Source organism: Panthera pardus, unplaced genomic scaffold (genome assembly GCF_024362965.1).
Source record: "Panthera pardus isolate Hobbes unplaced genomic scaffold, ASM2436296v1 HiC_scaffold_3, whole genome shotgun sequence".
NCBI classification, from domain to species: domain Eukaryota; kingdom Metazoa; phylum Chordata; class Mammalia; order Carnivora; family Felidae; genus Panthera; species Panthera pardus.
In genome coordinates, this window is record NW_026526876.1 from 18,811,031 (window position 1) to 18,829,098 (window position 18,068).

An 18,068-nucleotide genomic window follows, 5' to 3' on the forward strand; every position below is an offset into this window, starting at 1 on the left:
TCTGTGGTGACCTTGCAGAGAGCAGTTTCAGTGGAGCTCCGGGGACAGCACCAGATTGCTGTGGATTGAGGAGTGAGTGGGAGGTGAGGGAGTGGAGGCAGCTGGCATGGACAGTTTTTCAAGATGTTTGGCCAAGAATGGAGCGAGATTTGGTGGTAACTTAAGAAGGAAATAGAATCGAGGGAGAGTCTTTTTCTATGCTAAGGGAGGAACGCAAGAGAGCATAGGGACCAAGGAAATAATCAATAAAGCCTACCTAGAGGAGCGGGAGGTATCCGCTGCACTGGAGTCTGGATTGTTTGTTCTTAAGACAGGAGGGACCTACTTCTTTTTTAACTTGACTGATTGGTTTGGAAGCTCGATATGGGGTAGTTCTCTGACGGATCCTGTTTGCTCTTGGAGGCTGGGAGCCAGGCCATGAGTAAGGGGTTTGTAAGGTGAACATCTTTCCTCAGCTAGCGAAGGACGGGTTTCCCAGCAAGACACAAGTAGGCACCGCACTGAGGCAGGAGACTGGTGGGAAGCGGGCTGAGGCTGAAGCTTTAAAATTCAAAGGATGAGAGGCTAAGCATGATGTTCCCACAACCGTGTGGAAAGCTGCATTTAGGCCACTAAACAAGAGGGTTTTTTCCAGAACCTCATGCTAGGGCTTTGACTTAGGCTCCCCCTTTCTCCTCTAGTCAGTCTGCCTTCCCCGGCCTGAGTCTCACGTCTAGGCCTCAAGCCTCCTCGTCCCCACCGAGGACCAGCTGGAAGCCATTTTGATTAAGCTCCACCACAGAAGGAGGACAATACAGCCCCGCCCAGAGCCAGGCGCGCCCCCGCGGCGGGCCGGGTGCGCGTGTCCGCGCCTCTTCCCGCCGGCCTGGCGGGCGCCGGGCCCAGGCCGGGGCGGTGCGAGGCGGGGGGTGGGGGTGGTTATGTAAGCGTTGCGCGCTCCCGCGAGCTGGCAACCAATGGGAAGCCCCGGCGGCTCGTGCTCGCGCACGCAGGGTGGGGGGAGGGAGCGCACGACGTGCGCGCGCCCTCTCCCTCCTCCACCGCTGCCGCCTCCTTCTTCTGCCGCTCCTGGTGCTGCTTGTGTGCTCGTTCGGTGCGGACCTGGTACCTCTTTTGTGAAGCGGCAGCTGAGGAGACTCCGGCGCTCGCCATGGCCGACGAAAAGCCCAAGGTGAGCTCGGCGCCGGCCTCCTCGCCTCGCCGCGCGGTCGGGGTCACGGCGCGGGCTAGGGTCCGGCCCGAGCCCGCCACGGGCTCCCCGCGCCTTCCTGGGCCCCCCACGGGGCTGGCCGCGGCTCAGGCCCGGGCGCTCCGCGCCATTTTCCTCCCTCCCCTCTTCCTCCCTCCCGCGCCGGAGGAGGCCCCGCCGCCCTCCCCCGCCCCCGGCCGCCTCGGAGTGCGCGCCGGGCGCGAGTTGGGCGGGCGGATCGCGGACGCCCGCGGGCCCACCGGCCGCGAGCGGGGCTCGTCGGGCCCGGCCGGCCGGGCGCGCGTGCGGAGGGGCGTTAGGGCGCGCGGTGTCCCCACCCTCCGCGGACCCCGCGCCGGGCCGCGGCGGGTGTTGCCGCCTTCGCGGTGGCGGGGAGTTCCCTCGGCCCGGGGCTTCCCCCTCAGGGGAGGGGGTAGCCGGCGTCTGGGGACCCCTGCCCCGGGCCGCGCTGGCCTGGTGAGGGCTCGGGGCGAATCAATGGGCTGTCGATGGGTTCCCCATCGGGCCGTCGCGAGTGGCCGGGGTTTGGGGGACTCCCGGGGAGTGTTTCCCACTTTGATGGCCTCAGGGTCCCCAGGGGGTCAGGGCAGGGGCATTTCCCTGCGTGCCAGATAACCCCTAACCTGCGGAGACCATGCGGTTTCGAGAAGTTGGGAGGCAGATGTGCGAGCAGAAAGACTTGGTAGGGCTTAACTTTTTAACGCGGGTTTTGAGGCACCGGGAGGTTCTTTCCGTGAGGACTAGGGCACACTTCTTCCTGGCACACGGCACTTTCGTTTGATTTGTTTTGTGACACCCCCTCCCCCTTCCTTTCTGAAGCGATTTGGGGGCTACAGATTTCCATCTACTCTTGGTTTTGGTGAACTTCAGGTAGGGTCGAAATTTACAAGGAAGAGTTGCAAGAAAACTGCATTTGACCCATGACAACAAAGGGGAGGGGAGAGTAAGAGCTCTGAACTGAAAATAAACAAAAATGAGGCTGCTCATAGAGGCGAACATTAATAGTGGTTCTAAGTTATTACCGCTGCTTGAAGAGAGAACCGACGGGTATTCATCAATTAGGTTTTTTTTTTTTAATGTAGTTGAGATTTAAGTTCCTAAACAGAGTTTGTAACTTTTTAACAGGAGAGTTGTAATGAGTTATTAGTTGCAAGTTCTAGATTTTTATCCTTGCATTCTGTACTTAAAGCGCTTTATAAAGGGAAAAGACACTTATTTTTAATCTTTCCGGGGCAAACACATATTTTGAGAGAGATGCAAAATACGCTCTTTTAGAAAATTCAGATTTAAGAGTTCTTGACAGTAAATTGAGTGGGACCCATCTTTAAAAATCGATTGTTATCGCTGATGGTATTACATGTTAAGGCTTCTTTTCTGTTTCTGTGACAGCTATTTAATGTCGTTGCTCCAGGATTTTTCATCTTTCAGATTGATTTCAGCGGCCGAAAACAGCTGTATGCTCTTTTATCATACAGAATGAGAAACCTGTTGATTTCTGAAGCAAGTTGGGCTGCTGCTACTTTAAAAGGTGTTTGTTTTTCACATTTTCCAAATTACACTTTTATTTTTCTTTCAACAGGAAGGAGTCAAGACTGAGAACAACGATCATATTAATTTGAAGGTGGCGGGGCAGGATGGTTCTGTGGTGCAGTTTAAGATTAAGAGGCATACACCACTTAGTAAACTAATGAAAGCCTATTGTGAACGACAGGTGAGGAAATGACATATGCACTTCCCATAAAACGTGTTTTTAAAAAAACCTTATTTTTTTTGAGAGTAGACACTAGACTGGCATAATATTGTAATAGACTTCTTTGGTTGAATGAATGCACTTATATACTTAGCATATCAATTTTATCATACCCTTGGTATGTTGATGCTTCATGAAAATCCTTAGGATGGTTTGGCTAATATGCTCTATGATTCTAGTACTGTGCCAGAATGCATCAAATAATGATAACATGCGATTAGTTCCCGAGGGGATGTGATTTTACTTTTATAAAAAAAATAAGGATGAACTTGATAAAATTTCTTGTCAGGCTCTCTTCTCTCTCTTTTTTTTTTTTTTTTTAAGTCTATTTAAAATTTGTGTGGTGTCAAAACAATTTATTTTGAGCATTTATACCAGTTTGGAAGTAAAGTTAAATTGTGAGTTTAGCGACATTGCAGTTTTCCTGAAGCATATAAAATTGTTATATTTTTTTAATAGTAGAGGTCAAGAAAGAAAGTTAACCTCCTGAGTCAGACAAAAACATTCCTATGTTATAGGGACATTTGCATTTTACTCAGGAATTAGTAAATAGACAGCAAAAAGAGGAAGTAATGAATAGATGCTGTGAGTTGAATGCCGGGTTTAAAACAAAGAAGCTTCCTTTAGTGAGGTTGAGTCTGTAACAATACAGAGGCAACTTTAAAGATGACTTTTGCAAGTATAACAAAAACTCTGGTACCTAGATCAGTTAATTCAACAGTAACCTGGAAGAGGTATTTTTTTATTCAACCCTGAATACATAACATGTAAAAGTTGGGAAAATCATTCTTTTACACTAAAATCAGTTGTCAGCATTGCAAATTGTCCTAAAAATAGGCTCAAAATAGAGTAAGATTTAAACCTACAGAAGTTGAGAGGTTGAGTTTGAGCTCATAGTTGGACTTCCTCCATGAGATCTAAGGGTATTTGGAAGAAACTGAAAATAAACTTCTTTTTGAGATTGAAGCTTTATTTTATGTCTGGTGTATTTATAATAATTTATAGTGAGAATGTGCTTATCATGCTTTATCTTCACCATATAAATTAATTTTACAGCTCCCTGGAAAGACAAAGAGTTTTTAGTGTACTCTTGTTTGAAGAATTTTGGTGAAATCCACTTAAACAACTAGTAAATATGTACTTACTAGTTGTGCTAAAGAATTTTTGCTCTAGCATCTTAACATATTTGAACACTAGTGCCCCCTCAGGTTAGAGGGGGATTTTAAAAGGTAATCGTCTTGTAGAACTTTTACGTAGCACACCATTTGCAAAATAGAAGCATGCATAGATTTAGTGGTTTTCAACAAAATTCTTTGCATATTTTTTCTCGTTACTAAATTTTAGGTTTTATTTTTATTTTTTTTATATTATTTATGGGGGGACAACTGGGGGAGGGGCACAGAAGGGGGGGGCACAGAGGATCTGAAGTGGCTCCATGCCAACAGCAGAGAGCCCTATGCGGCTCAAACCCATGAACCGTGAGATCATGACCCGAGTTGAAGTCAGTGGCCTAACTGAGCCACCCAGATGCCCGATAAATTTTAGGTTTTAGATGGTCATATTTTCCAACACTTAATATGAAAACTCAAACGTAGTGCACAGTTGAAAATACATTGAATGCTCATGTGCTCACCACCTAGATTTAACTATTAATATTTTATTATACATATCTATTGATTCTTCATCCTAAAATGTTCATATTTAAGACTTCCTGTATTTCCTGTTAGGGCCTCAAAAGAGTTTTTTTGCTTACCTGATATTTACCAGATACTTACCATGTGCCAGGGCATTATACTATGTGCCAGAAAAACAAAGACACAGAGCACATCCTGCGTTGCAGATTGTCTTTATAAGAGATCTATGAGATTGAGTTAGCTGGTCAATCAAGAGCTTTTGGGTTTTCCTGGTATGTTAAATTTAGTGTATTACTCATGTAAATAAAGTTTTTTGTGAATTTTTTCAGTTAGGTTTAAGTTGACTAAACTTGGGGCCACTCAGTTTGCAGTATGGGAAAAAGAAGCACTGGTAATCCATAAAAAATATAATTCCACTGCATATCACTTAGAATGCAGATATGATTTAAAGATATGATCCAGGAAGAATTTGAAAAGATTTGTTCTCAATTTCCTTTTAAGTTGAGAATAACCTCAGAGTTTTGACTGAAACAAGATTCCTGTTTACTTTTCAAATGTTTGTTTCTCTCATTCTAAGAAGGAGGGAGTTGAAGAAGTATCACCTAATTGGGCTGGTTCTCTACCCCCCTCTCTTTTTTTAAGTTAATGTATTTATTTAGAGTATGAGCAGGTGGGAGAGGGGCAGAGAGAAGGAGAGAGAGAGAATGGGAGGGGCTTGATCCCATGAACCATGAGATCATGACCTGAGCTGAAATCAAGAGTGGGATGCTTTGACTTTGAGCCACCCAGGTGCCTCTGATTACTTGCTTTTTAAGTGTAGATAGAGCCTTTCAAAAGTCTAAAATATTTATGCAACCTAATTTGCATAGCTAAAGGTTTTGTTTTGTTTTGGTTTGGTTTTTTGACAGTTGAGGATTCTTGAGTAAGGATTTCTTATCCAGATTAATTGAATGCTCATACTTTCTGCTGAACTCATTTGGCCTCAGATCTTTGGAGGAGTTCTAGTAGATGTCTAATAGGCATCTCAAACTGAGCATTATCTAGGTGGGAGGTCAAACACTTGGGATCATCCTGATGATGCTTCATAACTCCTATAATAAAATCCACCAACAAATTCTCTACTGAAACCTGTGCTGTTCAAAACTCAACAATGTGCTGTCACAAGCCACATGTGACTTTACCACCTGAAACATGGCTAGTCCAAATTAATATGTGTTGTATAGTGCACAGTATATGTCAGATTTTGAAAACTCATAGCGGAGAAAAAAGTAAAGTACTCACCTTTTCAAATGTTAGTTGCATGCTAAAATAGTAAGATTTTGAGTATGTCGAGTTAAAACAATATTTACCTGATTTTAATGTGGCAATTGGGAATTTTAAAATTGCATATGTGGCGCATATACATATGTATCCATCCATCCATCCATATCCCCCGGTGCAAAAAGGTGGTTGTAATTAAAGCACAGGGACAGGACCTTTTGGGCAGAAAGAGCTGCCACATTGTGTTTGTGTTGGATAGTGCCAAGCCCTCAACCATTTTATTCCACTCTTTCTCAGTCACTAACCTGGGAGACTTTTCTGATTAATTCAGAGTGCCTCTGCTCCCATCATTTGGTCCTCTCAGCTGTTTTTTGCATTGATGTATATTTGTCTCTGCACTAAAATGTAAGCTTCATGAGCATGGGGTCTTTTTGTTTACTATTTCTTTAGAGCTTAGACCAGTACCTGGTTTATAGAACGTGTTCAGTAAATGCTTGTAAAATGATAGAGGACGTTCAAACTGTCTCCAGAGGTTGATTGTGAAGAAGTTTTCTATTCACATGTAGAATTAGAGTTTGTCCACTTGTCACCATGTAGCCTTCTGCTGAGAGCATACTACTTCATTCTAGTGTGCATTTACTGTGACTTTCAGAGAGCATAGATTGATTCATTGGTTTATTCCAGTTCATTTTGTGAAATGAAGGAATGGGGATCCAAAGAAATAACCTCACACAGCTCTTCTGTGGCACATCTCTGAAGCCAAAGCTCAGAGAGCTGATTTATTCAGAAGTGGAACCCAAATACTGGTTTAACAAATTCATTGTTTGAGTTGACGTCATTTATGGAATTGGAAAGGCAAGTTTCCTGGGTTTTGGTTTTTGATCTGTGATGAAATAAAAGCTTTTATTGATAAGGAAAAGCATGAAGGAATACGATGTGTGTTCTGGACTGTGCTCCCCCCCACACCCCCTTGTTTTGAACGGCCATGCCATTGACCTAGGACCGTACTAGTAGATGTAGTAGAGGAAAGATCCAGCATATGGCTTAGTATTTTATTAAAGTAATGGGTTTTCAATGGAGTGTTTGCAAATATGTAATTAGTACTTAATGGCTTGGCATTTAATTCTTGGTTGCTTTGCATAATCACAAATTAAATTTGGATGTCATGAGAAATGAATTAAGGTTATGGATATCCCTTATCTGGTCTGGGAATTGCTTGTATTCCTTAAGACAGGCTAGTCTGAAAGTGTTAGTGTCAAAGACCAGGGTTTGTAAAGGAAAGTAACATGATCTTCATGTTAGAAGTAGTTTTAAAGACAGATATAGTGAATCCTTGTTAAAGGAATACAAGTGTCCTCTAAGTATTTATTGAGCACTTTGTTTCAGTATTCTAGTCCTAGGAATTCAGTTTAATTTTTTCTTAAGTAATTAAAGCAGAGTGTTCTGTGTAACAATAATTACAGTTTGTGATTTGAGTATGATATAGGAGTGATTTTTTTTGTGTGTAGGATGCTTCCTATGCTATTTTTCCAGTTAATATATACACATATTATCTCCATACATATCTCCAAAGATACTTTATTTTCCTATCTTCATTTGGCTGCAGTTCCCAACAGCTTTGCTGCTTTTGCTCCTTTCCCCTTCTTCCTACCCCTGTGTCAGGTAGGTAATGATGAGTACAACACCGGAATCTGCTTTGCAGAAGGGGCATGCTCAGGCTCATTTATCTCCTTAAAAACATAAAAATTTCTTGAAGCTAAACTCTAGTAATATAAATCTTAAATTCTCTTTTTGTAATGAAGCTACTCCTTAGTTTTAGGTGTACTTTTAAATAAAACGAATCATGGTAAAAACGAATCATGATAATGCATTTCATCCATTTTATTCCATCAGTAACTTATACCCGTGAGTACCAACTATGTGCGAGGAATACAGTATAACCAAGACAGTCTTAGGTTCTTGTCCCTCCTGGAGCTTACTTGGTAGTGAGGTTGACAAATAGTAATTGTTGGTCTGGGTAAGTACTAAAATGGAATTTACAAAGCAGGTGTTTCTTTTGAACTATTCCATAGTTCCAAGCTTGTGTGCTTATGAATGATTTTAGGACAGTTCTAGTGGGAATGTCCTGCCTGCCCGAGGGTAAAAACTTGTTGAATTCCTGTGGTGTCCCTAGCATGGTGCTAGGTTGGGACACAGGTTACTTTTGCTTAGCGATAGGAGCTGTTTGGATAGAAATGAAGGTAAAGTGGCTTTAAGGCAAACTTAATCTTTACACTTACTTAGGTGAATTCCAGTTTTCATTATGAAGGGTGTTTTCCCCCCCATTTGGAGAGCTCTTTAACATGGATGGAAGAATGTTGCCGTATCTGTTAACTTTAAATTTCTTTTCAATATCTTTCTAACTCATTTACATGTACTGTTTGACTCAAGGTATATGATCTATCCAAGCTTGGATCTCAAAAGCAAAACAGCTTTTTTAAAAAGACCTTTTTTAAAAAAAAGATCACTTTTCCAAAGAAAACCAAACATGGTTCAAAGAAAGTGAAAATCCTACCAAATCTTTTTACCCACATAGAAATGTTAATGTATTGATTATTTATTTGGGTCCCTCTTTTAATATATTTGTGGCTAAATATGCATATGGTTTCAGTTTTTACTGTTTTCTTTGCATTCTTACTGCCTTTAAACTCTCTTGTAGGGTTTGTCAATGAGGCAGATCAGATTCCGATTTGATGGGCAGCCAATCAATGAAACAGACACACCTGCACAGGTAAAAAAAATCTCTTTGTGCTAGCTAGAAAAGTCAGTGTGGTTTGTAATTTGCTCAACAGTCTTGTTTGTTAATTTGTGAACTTTGAGACATTGCAGTATAGTTCTTCGCCAGAGTTCAAAACTATGTAAAATATGACCAAAGGGGCACAGAAGGGAAAAAATAGGAATATTAATGTTAGTATTTTCTCAGGAGATGTCAGAGGTTTTTAATATGCAATTATCGTTTTGTAAAACTAATAGGTCATTTGGTTGCTTTAATCCATTCCTCCCTATTGCCAGCATTATTCTGAGCAAATAATTCAGAATGTTGTTTTCATTGCTGCAGTTCTTGATGATTCTCCAGGCTCCCCCACAGGTGATTGGTTGGCTGTCGATCCGGGCCATTTTAACTTCTCATGCTGAATTCTCTTTGACCTGTCCTTGTCAACTAAAGGCATCTTTGGGCTCCCAACTGCAAGTCTCTCGATGGCTTAGCTCGACCAGTGTTGGGTTCTTGATAATAAGTGGCTTTCCAAAGCCTTCTGCAAAAGGTGACACAGTCTGATCCTTTAATCTCTTTACATATCACCTCAGTTCTTTCGCTTTGTCAGGGATCAGCTGGGCTGTCTTCCGTGGCAGAAGCTCTTTGTCTTTGTTTCCTTTTACCCTCTGAGGTTCTACTTAAGGCTTCTAGTTTGGGGAAAGAATATTTTGATAGAAACTTAAGTTGGAGCTCTTCTACTTTTGAATTTGTTTTTATCACTCCATAAACACTAGCAAGTAATACATATGGTATGAGTGACGTAGCCCACCCTGGTTGTGGTTTTGTTGATAAACTTGAAAAATTTGAAATGTCGAAGTTGTATTTGAGGGAAGAATATCTTAAAGTAATTTCCCTTGGGGAGTCTCTAAGAAGCAATTATAGTATGTAGCCACAAGGAGGAGCTGAATTCTGTTGGTGAATGAGAGACAGGGAAAAACTCTTTTATCCTTTGAAGGCATTTCAAGTTTCACCATGAAATTTAACATCCCAGGAGTTTTATTTCAGTGGATAGGCTGAAGACATGTTTTTATGGTTTAAAAAGAATAAAAACCCATTATGCTAAACTCTGATGTCGAGAATGTATTTTCTGTCTTTTGATGCTCTCGCCCACCACCGTAAAAAAGGTTCTTGTTTCTACAGTGCTAGCTGCAAATATTAACTGTGAGGAGGATTTTTGCACAACTGCATTGTAAAATCTTCAAATTGAATTTGGAATTGAACTCATTGTAGTATTTGAGATTGAATTCACTGTAGAATGAAATTGATTCACTTTAGAATTATTCTCCCAGTACTAAATAGCAGAACTGTGATAAATTAGAACATCTTAATGACCAGTTTTAATAGTAATATAATCATGTGCCCACTATTCTGTTAAATACTTAACTTTCTTTGACTGATTTAATTCTTAACAACTGAATGCTGTTTCACTTTACAAAGAGGGGATTGAGGCTTAGTCATTAACATTTTAATGCTATAGCCTTACTTTTAGTATATTTGAACTGTGTTAGAAATGATTCCCTTTCTTGTCTTTATGTACCCAGGGTTCTTGTTCTATTTCCAAAATTACCAGTTTTTAGAAATAATAATAAAAAATCAGCATAGTAAACCAATAACAAAGATTATTTCTTTTACAGCACTGCCATAGGTACCAAGACCTTTCCACTCTAAACGTGGTTGTTTTATGTACAGTGGGTGGGTAGTGAGCCTTACAAAACTTAGTTTGTGAATAGCATTTTAAAATTTAAATTAGTTTTTTAGTAAGTTTTTTCTTGCCGTAACCTTCCCTTGCTGCACAGAGACAACCACTGTGCTTTGTGCCTATGTGAGGATATATATTCGTGGTATGCGCTCATGCGCACTCGCACAGACACACACTTTTAAAAACAAATATAATTATACTGTAACCACTTTTGCTGCTTACTTTTTATATTTGTTTTTAACGCAATACTAGGTCTTAGGAATAGTTCCATTTCTACACATATAAACCTATTTTTTAATAACAACTGTGTGCTTTTCATGTAAGAGTGTACGTATTTCTTTGAGTTTTTTTTTCTAATGTTTGTTTATTTATTTTGAAAGAGAGTGTGCTCATGCAAGCAGGGGAAGGACAGAGAGGAAGAGAGAATCCCAAGCAGCATCCCTCCGCACTGGCAGCAGAGCCTGATGCGGGGATTGATCCCACAAACCATGAGATCATGACCTGAATTTTCAGTAATTACAAGTGAGGTGATTTAACTCCTGGACATAGCTTTTTCACTTAAAAACTAAGTTTTCTATACTGAAATAAAGAAGACCAAGTGAAAGATTAATTTAAACCTAAGCCTGATGCTACATTAAGCTAGGGGGCGTTTAAAATAATGAACACTGGAATTGGGTGGAACTTGTGCAGTTTTTCAGGGTACTTAAGTCTGATAGTTACAGATTTAAGAGCTGATAATCAGTGACCCTCCATTTGTGTTTATTTTTGTTTTATCTCTTTCATGCTAGTTGGAAATGGAGGATGAAGATACAATTGATGTGTTCCAGCAGCAGACAGGAGGTGTCTACTAAAAAGGGAACCTGCTACTTTACTCCAGAACTCTGTTCCTCCAGACCAAGAAGACATTCTCAATTAGAAAACCGCAATTTGGTTCCACCACATCCTGACTACTACAGTATAGTTTTCTCTATTCTTTCATTTTCCCCTTCCCCATTCCTTTATTGTACATAAAGTAACTGTGTATGTGCGCAAGCATTTTGCATTTTTTTTTAACTAAATGGCCAATGGTATGTTTTGACCGACATCAAATGGAGATGGGATGGGGAAAAATACTGGTTCTGTGAAAATACCCCCTTTCTCCATTAGTGGCATGCTCATTCAGCTCTTATCTTTATATTCCAGTAAGTTATTTTGCTCTCACTGTTTAACAAAAAAAGAACAACATAAAAATCCTTGCATACCTTGTTCGATTGGAGAATTTTAATGTTTTTCATTTATCATTGTAAAACCAAGGACAATTTTATAACTTTTTTGTACGTAGCTGTTACATGTAGGGCAATCTGTCTTTAAGTAGGGATAAATTACTCTAAAAGAAATGAATCCTAGATAGTTTTCCCTTCAAGTCAAACGTCTCGTTGTTTAAATAAACTTCTTGTTTAAAATGAGCTGTTTTCTTTATTCTGAAGAATATTAAGTAGAAAAGTTGAAGCTTAGAAAAAGCCCTGAAATGAGTAGGCCTGCTAGAAGTAACATTTCAAGGAAGAACTAAAGCTACACTGCATTCCTGACAGACAGGTGCAAAACAAAGAATAACAAAGTGTGTAAATGACTAGCAACTGATGTTTCAGACTCTTTGTTTAGTAAGCTTAGTTCCAAATCTGCAACTTTACTAGCAAAAATCGGGTCATGATGTGGATTTACTCCCAAGTCGAGTTCTGTGTAACACTACCTGGCAGAATGGGTTAGTACATGCAGCTAGGAAAAAACCATGATTTTGCTAACTGCTGATAAATCACTCAGTTTACCCTTTTTCTTTTCTTTTCTTTTTTTTTTTTTTTTTTAATGTTTGTTTATTTTGAGAGAGGGAGGGAGGGAGAGAGAGAATCCCATGCAGGCTCTGCCCTGTCTGTGTAGAGCCAGATGATGTAAGGCTGGATCTCACAAACCATGAGCTGAAATCAAGCTTAAAGGACTGAGCCACTCCCAGGTTCCCCCAGTCACTTAACCATTCTGACTCTTATGCTGATGAGTAGATATTCCCTAACCCAAAACAGAGTCTTTGTTCTTGAGAATGTTGAGGGACAGAAGGTATTTACATGTATCCACTCTTAAAGCTTTAAATACGCAGGGTACCACAGTTTTTAAATTCAAATATGAGGAAGGATACAGCTATAGAACCAATGAACAGAATATTAGAGCTGGAAAGATTTAGATTACCTAATTGTAACCCCTGTTTTAGAACTGAGGAAGCAGAGGTCCAGAGATGATTATGAAACTAGGACTAGAGAATAGGTCTGATACCTGTTCATTGTGTTCTTCCATATTGGTTCTCAAACAATTCCCACCCCTCCTCACCAATGTGGCCTTTTTGGGTCAAGTCCCCATTGTTCCCTTTCCTGCCTTGTCATTCACTTAGTTCACCCTACCACTGCTGTAATATGGTCTTTTTTTCGTATATATCCATTTTTATGGTGAGTGAGCTTCCCCAAAGATAGGTGTTCAATAGGTTTTTTTTTAAGTTTTATTTATTTTATGTAATCTCTACATCCAATATGGAGCTTGAACTCATGACCCTGAGATCAACAGTCACATGCTCAACCAACTTGGTGCCCCTGTTCCATAGGTTTTTGACTTTGACTCTGTATATATAGGAGTTAATCTTGAACCAACAACTTTTATTTTCTTATATGTATAGTGTTAACAATTTTTACAATTTATATTGTGCAACTGTGTGGGAAGCCTGCCCCCAAGAATTCTTAGATCAGGTAAGTGCATGTCTCTTGATTTGTTGCACTAGGTACTGTTGAATGGTGGAATTTGGTGGTGCCCTAAATATTAAAAATTTGGATTGAAATTCACGCCAGAGCACTTTATTATGGAAAGGATTTGAACTGGGTTCTTATTTAATTAGGAATTTACTAACTAATGTCATGGGTGCTTTTGCCATGTTGGGGGGGAATATGAAACTTCATGGAAATACTTGATAGAATTTTAAAAGCCAGAGGGTAAAGCATGAAAAGCACACAGATAATATAGTGTGTTGTGGCTTATTAATTAGTTGGGTCAGTGTATAACTAAAGATTCACCTTATTTCTGTTCTTAAATGAACTGTTCATAATTGAATTCCCCTATTTCACATAGGTCACGTTGTAACCAAGAAAACTATTCTATGGGAAAATATGTGGAGCACTTTTTTTTTTTTAACCTTTTATTTCTAAGTCATCTCTACACCCACCATGGGGCTTGAACTCAACAACCCTGAGATCTAGAGTTGCCTGCTCTCCTAACTGAGCCAGCCAGGCACCCCTTTATTTTGAGAGAGAGCACTAGCAGGGTAGGGGCAGAGGGAGAGCGAGAATCCCAAACAGCATGGAGCCCGACAAGGGGCTTTATCTTACAATGACCTGAGCTGACTGAAGTCAAGAATTGGATGCTTAACCTACTGAGCCACTCAGGGCACCCCCTTCCCCCTTCCTCCCACCCCCTGGCTATGAAGCACTTCTTAAAGAACACTTTGAAAATAAGTACATTGTTGAAAATACGGAAAGTAATCTTGGCATTTTATTTTGGCTTGGGGGGGGGGAGGTTCAAATGATGGGAGTTACACTTCCATTTTGATTAATTGCTCGGACAATTTAGCTAAACTCTGGCTGCTGTCTCGTTGATATCCCACATATTTATATCCTGCAAGTAGCAAATTCTGTCTAAGTGAACACAGTTCTGTGTAGAGAAATGAGAAAATTTCTGCTCCGAAGCACCCCTACTATTCCTACACGCTGCTTGACCCAAAACAAAACCAAAACAAAAGGTATTCGCAATGTTTCAGAAGAAGTGTCAAGTTGTTTGCTTCCTTGTTTTGCTTGATGTTTGTAGTTCTGTGGGACATTGTGACAGCAGGAGGTCAGTAGAAGGTGGAAACCCAGGATGTGAGGGAAGCCTGTTGGAGAGTTTCTCAAGGCCCTTGCAGAGTTTATGGTATATTGGAGAGGGTCAGCTGTGCTGCTGAGGATTATTTTTGAGTTAAGATCCTGCTGCTTTTAAATATGACAGTGATTCTAGGTTGTGGTTTTGCATCAGAATCCCCTGATGAGCTTTTAAAAATGTACCAATGCCGGGGCCCTACCCCCAGAAATGTATTTTCAAAGCGGTATGAAATTGAGAAGCAATTCTGGGAGGCATTCTCACAACTCTTAAGAGTTAAGCACCTTATGGGGAAGATTACATGAGATAATAAATATTTTAGCTGCCTAACATGGTCCCTCCCACGTACTGAACCCTTTAAAGAAAAGTATCTTCTGCGTTGCAGTAAGGGCTCTGTCAGGGTGCCGAGGCTTCAGCAGAATACTATAATCCGTACCGATGGCTTGCACTTAATGTAAATGAAAAAGGCCAAAGCTTTTCTGTTCATTTTTAAAACTGAATACAACCTTTGTCTTGTTACGTGTTTTAATAAATGCTTAATGCTAAATTGTGCCCTAATGAGTCTTTAAAGAAAAACAGTCTTCAGGATTTTAATGATTCTCCGATACTCTCAGAACCAAAAGACCCATCCACAACATGCTTCAACATTCTGATTCTGTAGGTGATGATTTAAGGGGTAGTCTTCCGTGTTGTAGGACGTACACATGTTTTATAGTGAGATTTCAGTCTGTATAGTGGTTAGCTAATAAAGAGTTCTTCAGAGTGGAACATAATTAGAATAGAGCATATAAACAGGTTAGGAATTTAATCTACTTGGAATGTGGAGTGTTATTTCCCGGTAAGCAGTGACATGTGACTACATATGAGATCATTTTAGGATTTCCCATACACTTGGGGCCTTTATGAAACAGTTTAAAGTCTCAGAATTGTCACGTAATGTTTGCTTTCTTTGCAATTCCTATTTTTAAGGCATTTTAGGTGGCTAACCTTGTCTCAAGTTATAGAATTTGGAATACTAAGAATTTTCTCACATTTTCCAGGGCATGCTGTTTTGAATTGTTTGATGTTTTGTAATTTTAGCAAAGGAGGCCAAATTCATCTCTAGGAGAGCAGGACAGATGGGTGAGGGGAGTTTTTTGCTTGTTTATTAAATACAGAAATAGTAGCATGGGATTGGGAAAAGCGAACACACTTAATCCACACCATTTTATTCAGCTTGGTCTGATAGAAAGGGGAAATCATGGGAAAATAGGAATCACGCTCTCCTTCCACAATTCAGTGATTTAAAAGGATGTGAGAGTGGTGCGTCAGACCTAGTAGAGTGTATGTGCCATTTTGTTTACCTTTGACAGTGAAGGTAAAACATGACAGCCATTTTCCGTGTTTGAGACCTCTCATATTTGCTTTGTGGTGAATGAATTTCAAGAGAAAATGAATTCTTTCACTTGTCTTTCTGTGGCATTGATCTGCCTGTGTGTGTGTGTGTGTGTGTGTGTGTGTGTGTGTGTGCATGCATGCGTGCAGCTAAGAAAAGAATGGACAGATGCATACTAAATTTGGCTTTAGGAGTGATGGATACAGAATGTATGTGTAAATATGTGTGGTTAAGTCACACATAAGTGACATGGGCACCCTGCAATCCTGGGGTTCAAAAGCTTGTTAGAAATACTTGTCAGTGAGTCATTCATTAATTCAGTTACTTAGTGAAGTTCAAAAGCATAAGACCAGCATTTTCTTTTAATAATAGGAGGAATGGAAAATATTAAGAAAATGTATTGGGGCACCTCGCTGGCTCAGTCGGTAGAGCATGTGACTCTTGATCTCAGACTCATGAGTTTGAGCCCCACGCTGGGTGTAGAGATTACTTAAAGAAAAAAGAAAAGATGTATTAAACTGTGGGTGAATATAAATAATTATTGTTCTTGTAGGTCAAAAATAGTTAAATGTCTGCAATTTATTTCATAGGGGCTCAACCTAATATGTGTGTTTTGGATCAGAGGGAGAGACATTAACTAGGAAATTGGTTCAAACCCGATCGCATAATCTAGGCAGAGTAAATACCAATAATAAGGCCCTGTAGTTTGCCCATTTCTTCTAGGGTGCTGGAATAAATCGGGGCAGGTTGAAATTATGGGGGATTCAGAACAAAGTTGGTAATACCCAATGCAAAAACAGATGCTTGAGAGCTAGGAGACACAATGTTAGTATGTTTTTGTGTTTCATTTAAATTGAGGTATTACTTACCTTAGTAGGCTCAAGAGGTGAAGAGCGACTTCCAGATTATTCTGAGTAAATTGTACATTGCATTCTCAAATAAAACTCCACATACCTAGAAACAAATGAAAAAACCACTAGGATTTCTGTCCATGTTAAAGGAAAATTATTAGGGCTTTTAAACATTTTTGACATCTTTTATTTTTTAATTTTTTAAATGTTTATTTTTATTTATTTATTTTTAACACTTATTTTTTGAGAGACAGAGCATGAGCACGGGAGGGGCAGAGAGAGAGAGGGAGTCGCAGAATCCAAAGCAGGCTCCAGGCTCTGAGCTGTCAGCACAGAGATCGACGCGGGGCTCAAACTCATGAGCCTTGGGACCATGACTTTAGCTGAAGTCATATGCTTAACCGACTGAGCCACCCAGCCACCAGTAACTGGTACTTTGTAGCAGGGAAGTGGCAGCATGGGACTAAGTGAAATCAAAGGGCACTTAACTGCTTAAAGGCATGAGAAGTTATGCAGAGTGTGGATAACTGCTCATTCCCTCCACCTTATTTAAAAAGCAGGTGAAAGTGAAACATACATATAGGGCAGTGATTTTGAAATTGCATAGAACCATGGGGTGTACCAAAAGAAGACAGTGGAGAGAAAGGCCAGCCAGGGGTGGGGAAGCAGAAAGGGCCAGGATTTCGGACCCTCTGCTCAGTTTCAGTCACAGATGCCCTGTTGTTCATCTGTGTTATGTATTTGGATTCTGTTTCATAAAAGTTTGGAAAACATTGCTATAGTCGTGAAATAGCTTGTTGGACCATTCCTTGTCATAAGCTTTCATTTGTCTTCTATTTCTTTAGGTTTTTAGGTTAACCTAAGGGTTTGGAACAACTATAAATATTTAAAAAATCAGTGATATGGGCCATTATGATTTTAAAAGTAGCCATCCTTGGGATGCCTGAGTGGCTCAGTTGGTAAAAGCATCAGACTTGGGCTCAGGTCATGATCTTGTGGTCTGTGAGTTCGAGTCCTGCATCGGGCTCTGTGCTGACAGCTCAGAGCCTGGAGCCTGCTTCGGATTCTGTGTCTCCCTCTCTCTCTGCCCTTCCCCCACTTGTGCTCTGTCTCTGTCTCTCAAAAATAAATAAATATTATAAAAAAATAAAAGCAGCCATCCTTTTGCATCTTTTGATCCTGATCTGATCTGTGATCTTTTGTATAGAATGTAATTTCATTAATGTCCCATTTTCAGTTGGTCATCTGGAGCAAAGGTCATTATAGCCGAGTTATGTATCATACCTGTTTTACCCCACATCTCCATCTTGTAGCAGAAAGGGGGAGTACAGTGATTTTAGTCAAAACTGCTGTAGGACATGAACAAGTAAATAGGAGGGCTTGTTATTCTGGAAATTTTTGGCAATTTTACTTTATTATTTAAGGCAGGAATCTCTTTTATTTATTTTTAAGTAAGCTCTATGCAGGATTTGAACTAATGACCTTGAGCTCAAGAGTCACATGCTATACTGACTGAGCCAGCCAGGCACCCCTGACAATTTTACTTTAAAATACAATGCACCAAACAGGCCTGC

General features: G+C 40.4%; 1 protein-coding gene and 1 long non-coding RNA gene across 3 annotated transcripts; one reads left to right on the plus strand and one right to left on the minus strand.

The window, feature by feature from the left end:
- Window positions 1-1,006: 1,006 nt before the first annotated feature.
- Window positions 1,007-11,792, plus strand: SUMO2 (small ubiquitin like modifier 2). 2 transcript variants are annotated; one of them, XM_019466251.2, is made up of 4 exons: window positions 1,007-1,171; window positions 2,790-2,921; window positions 8,553-8,624; window positions 11,136-11,792. In XM_019466251.2, exons 1-4 carry the CDS (start codon window positions 1,151-1,153, stop codon window positions 11,196-11,198), a joined length of 288 nt encoding a protein of 95 aa, XP_019321796.1. In that variant the 5' UTR covers window positions 1,007-1,150; the 3' UTR covers window positions 11,199-11,792. The 2 variants fall into 2 exon arrangements, with proteins under 2 accessions (XP_019321796.1, XP_019321795.1); XM_019466250.2 differs by lacking the exon at window positions 1,007-1,171 and adding an exon at window positions 1,723-1,892.
- On the minus strand, window positions 7,712-16,599 carry LOC109276947 (uncharacterized). The gene is made up of 2 exons (XR_002084914.2): window positions 16,513-16,599; window positions 7,712-9,896 (listed from the first exon to the last, which is right to left on the minus strand). It is a non-coding gene; the product is annotated as an uncharacterized LOC109276947 (long non-coding RNA).
- Between the last annotated feature and the right edge of the window lie 1,469 nt (window positions 16,600-18,068).

Excerpts from the sequence above, each read along its gene's own strand:
- SUMO2 (XM_019466250.2), top strand. The coding sequence starts at position 1,845 with ATGCGGTTTCGAGAAGTTGGGAGGCAGATGTGCGAGCAGAAAGACTTG. Across the intron at positions 2,922-8,552 it reads AAGCCTATTGTGAACGACAG|GGTTTGTCAATGAGGCAGAT; the intron begins GTGAGGAAATGA and ends ACTCTCTTGTAG. Across the intron at positions 8,625-11,135 it reads AAACAGACACACCTGCACAG|TTGGAAATGGAGGATGAAGA; the intron begins GTAAAAAAAATC and ends CTTTCATGCTAG.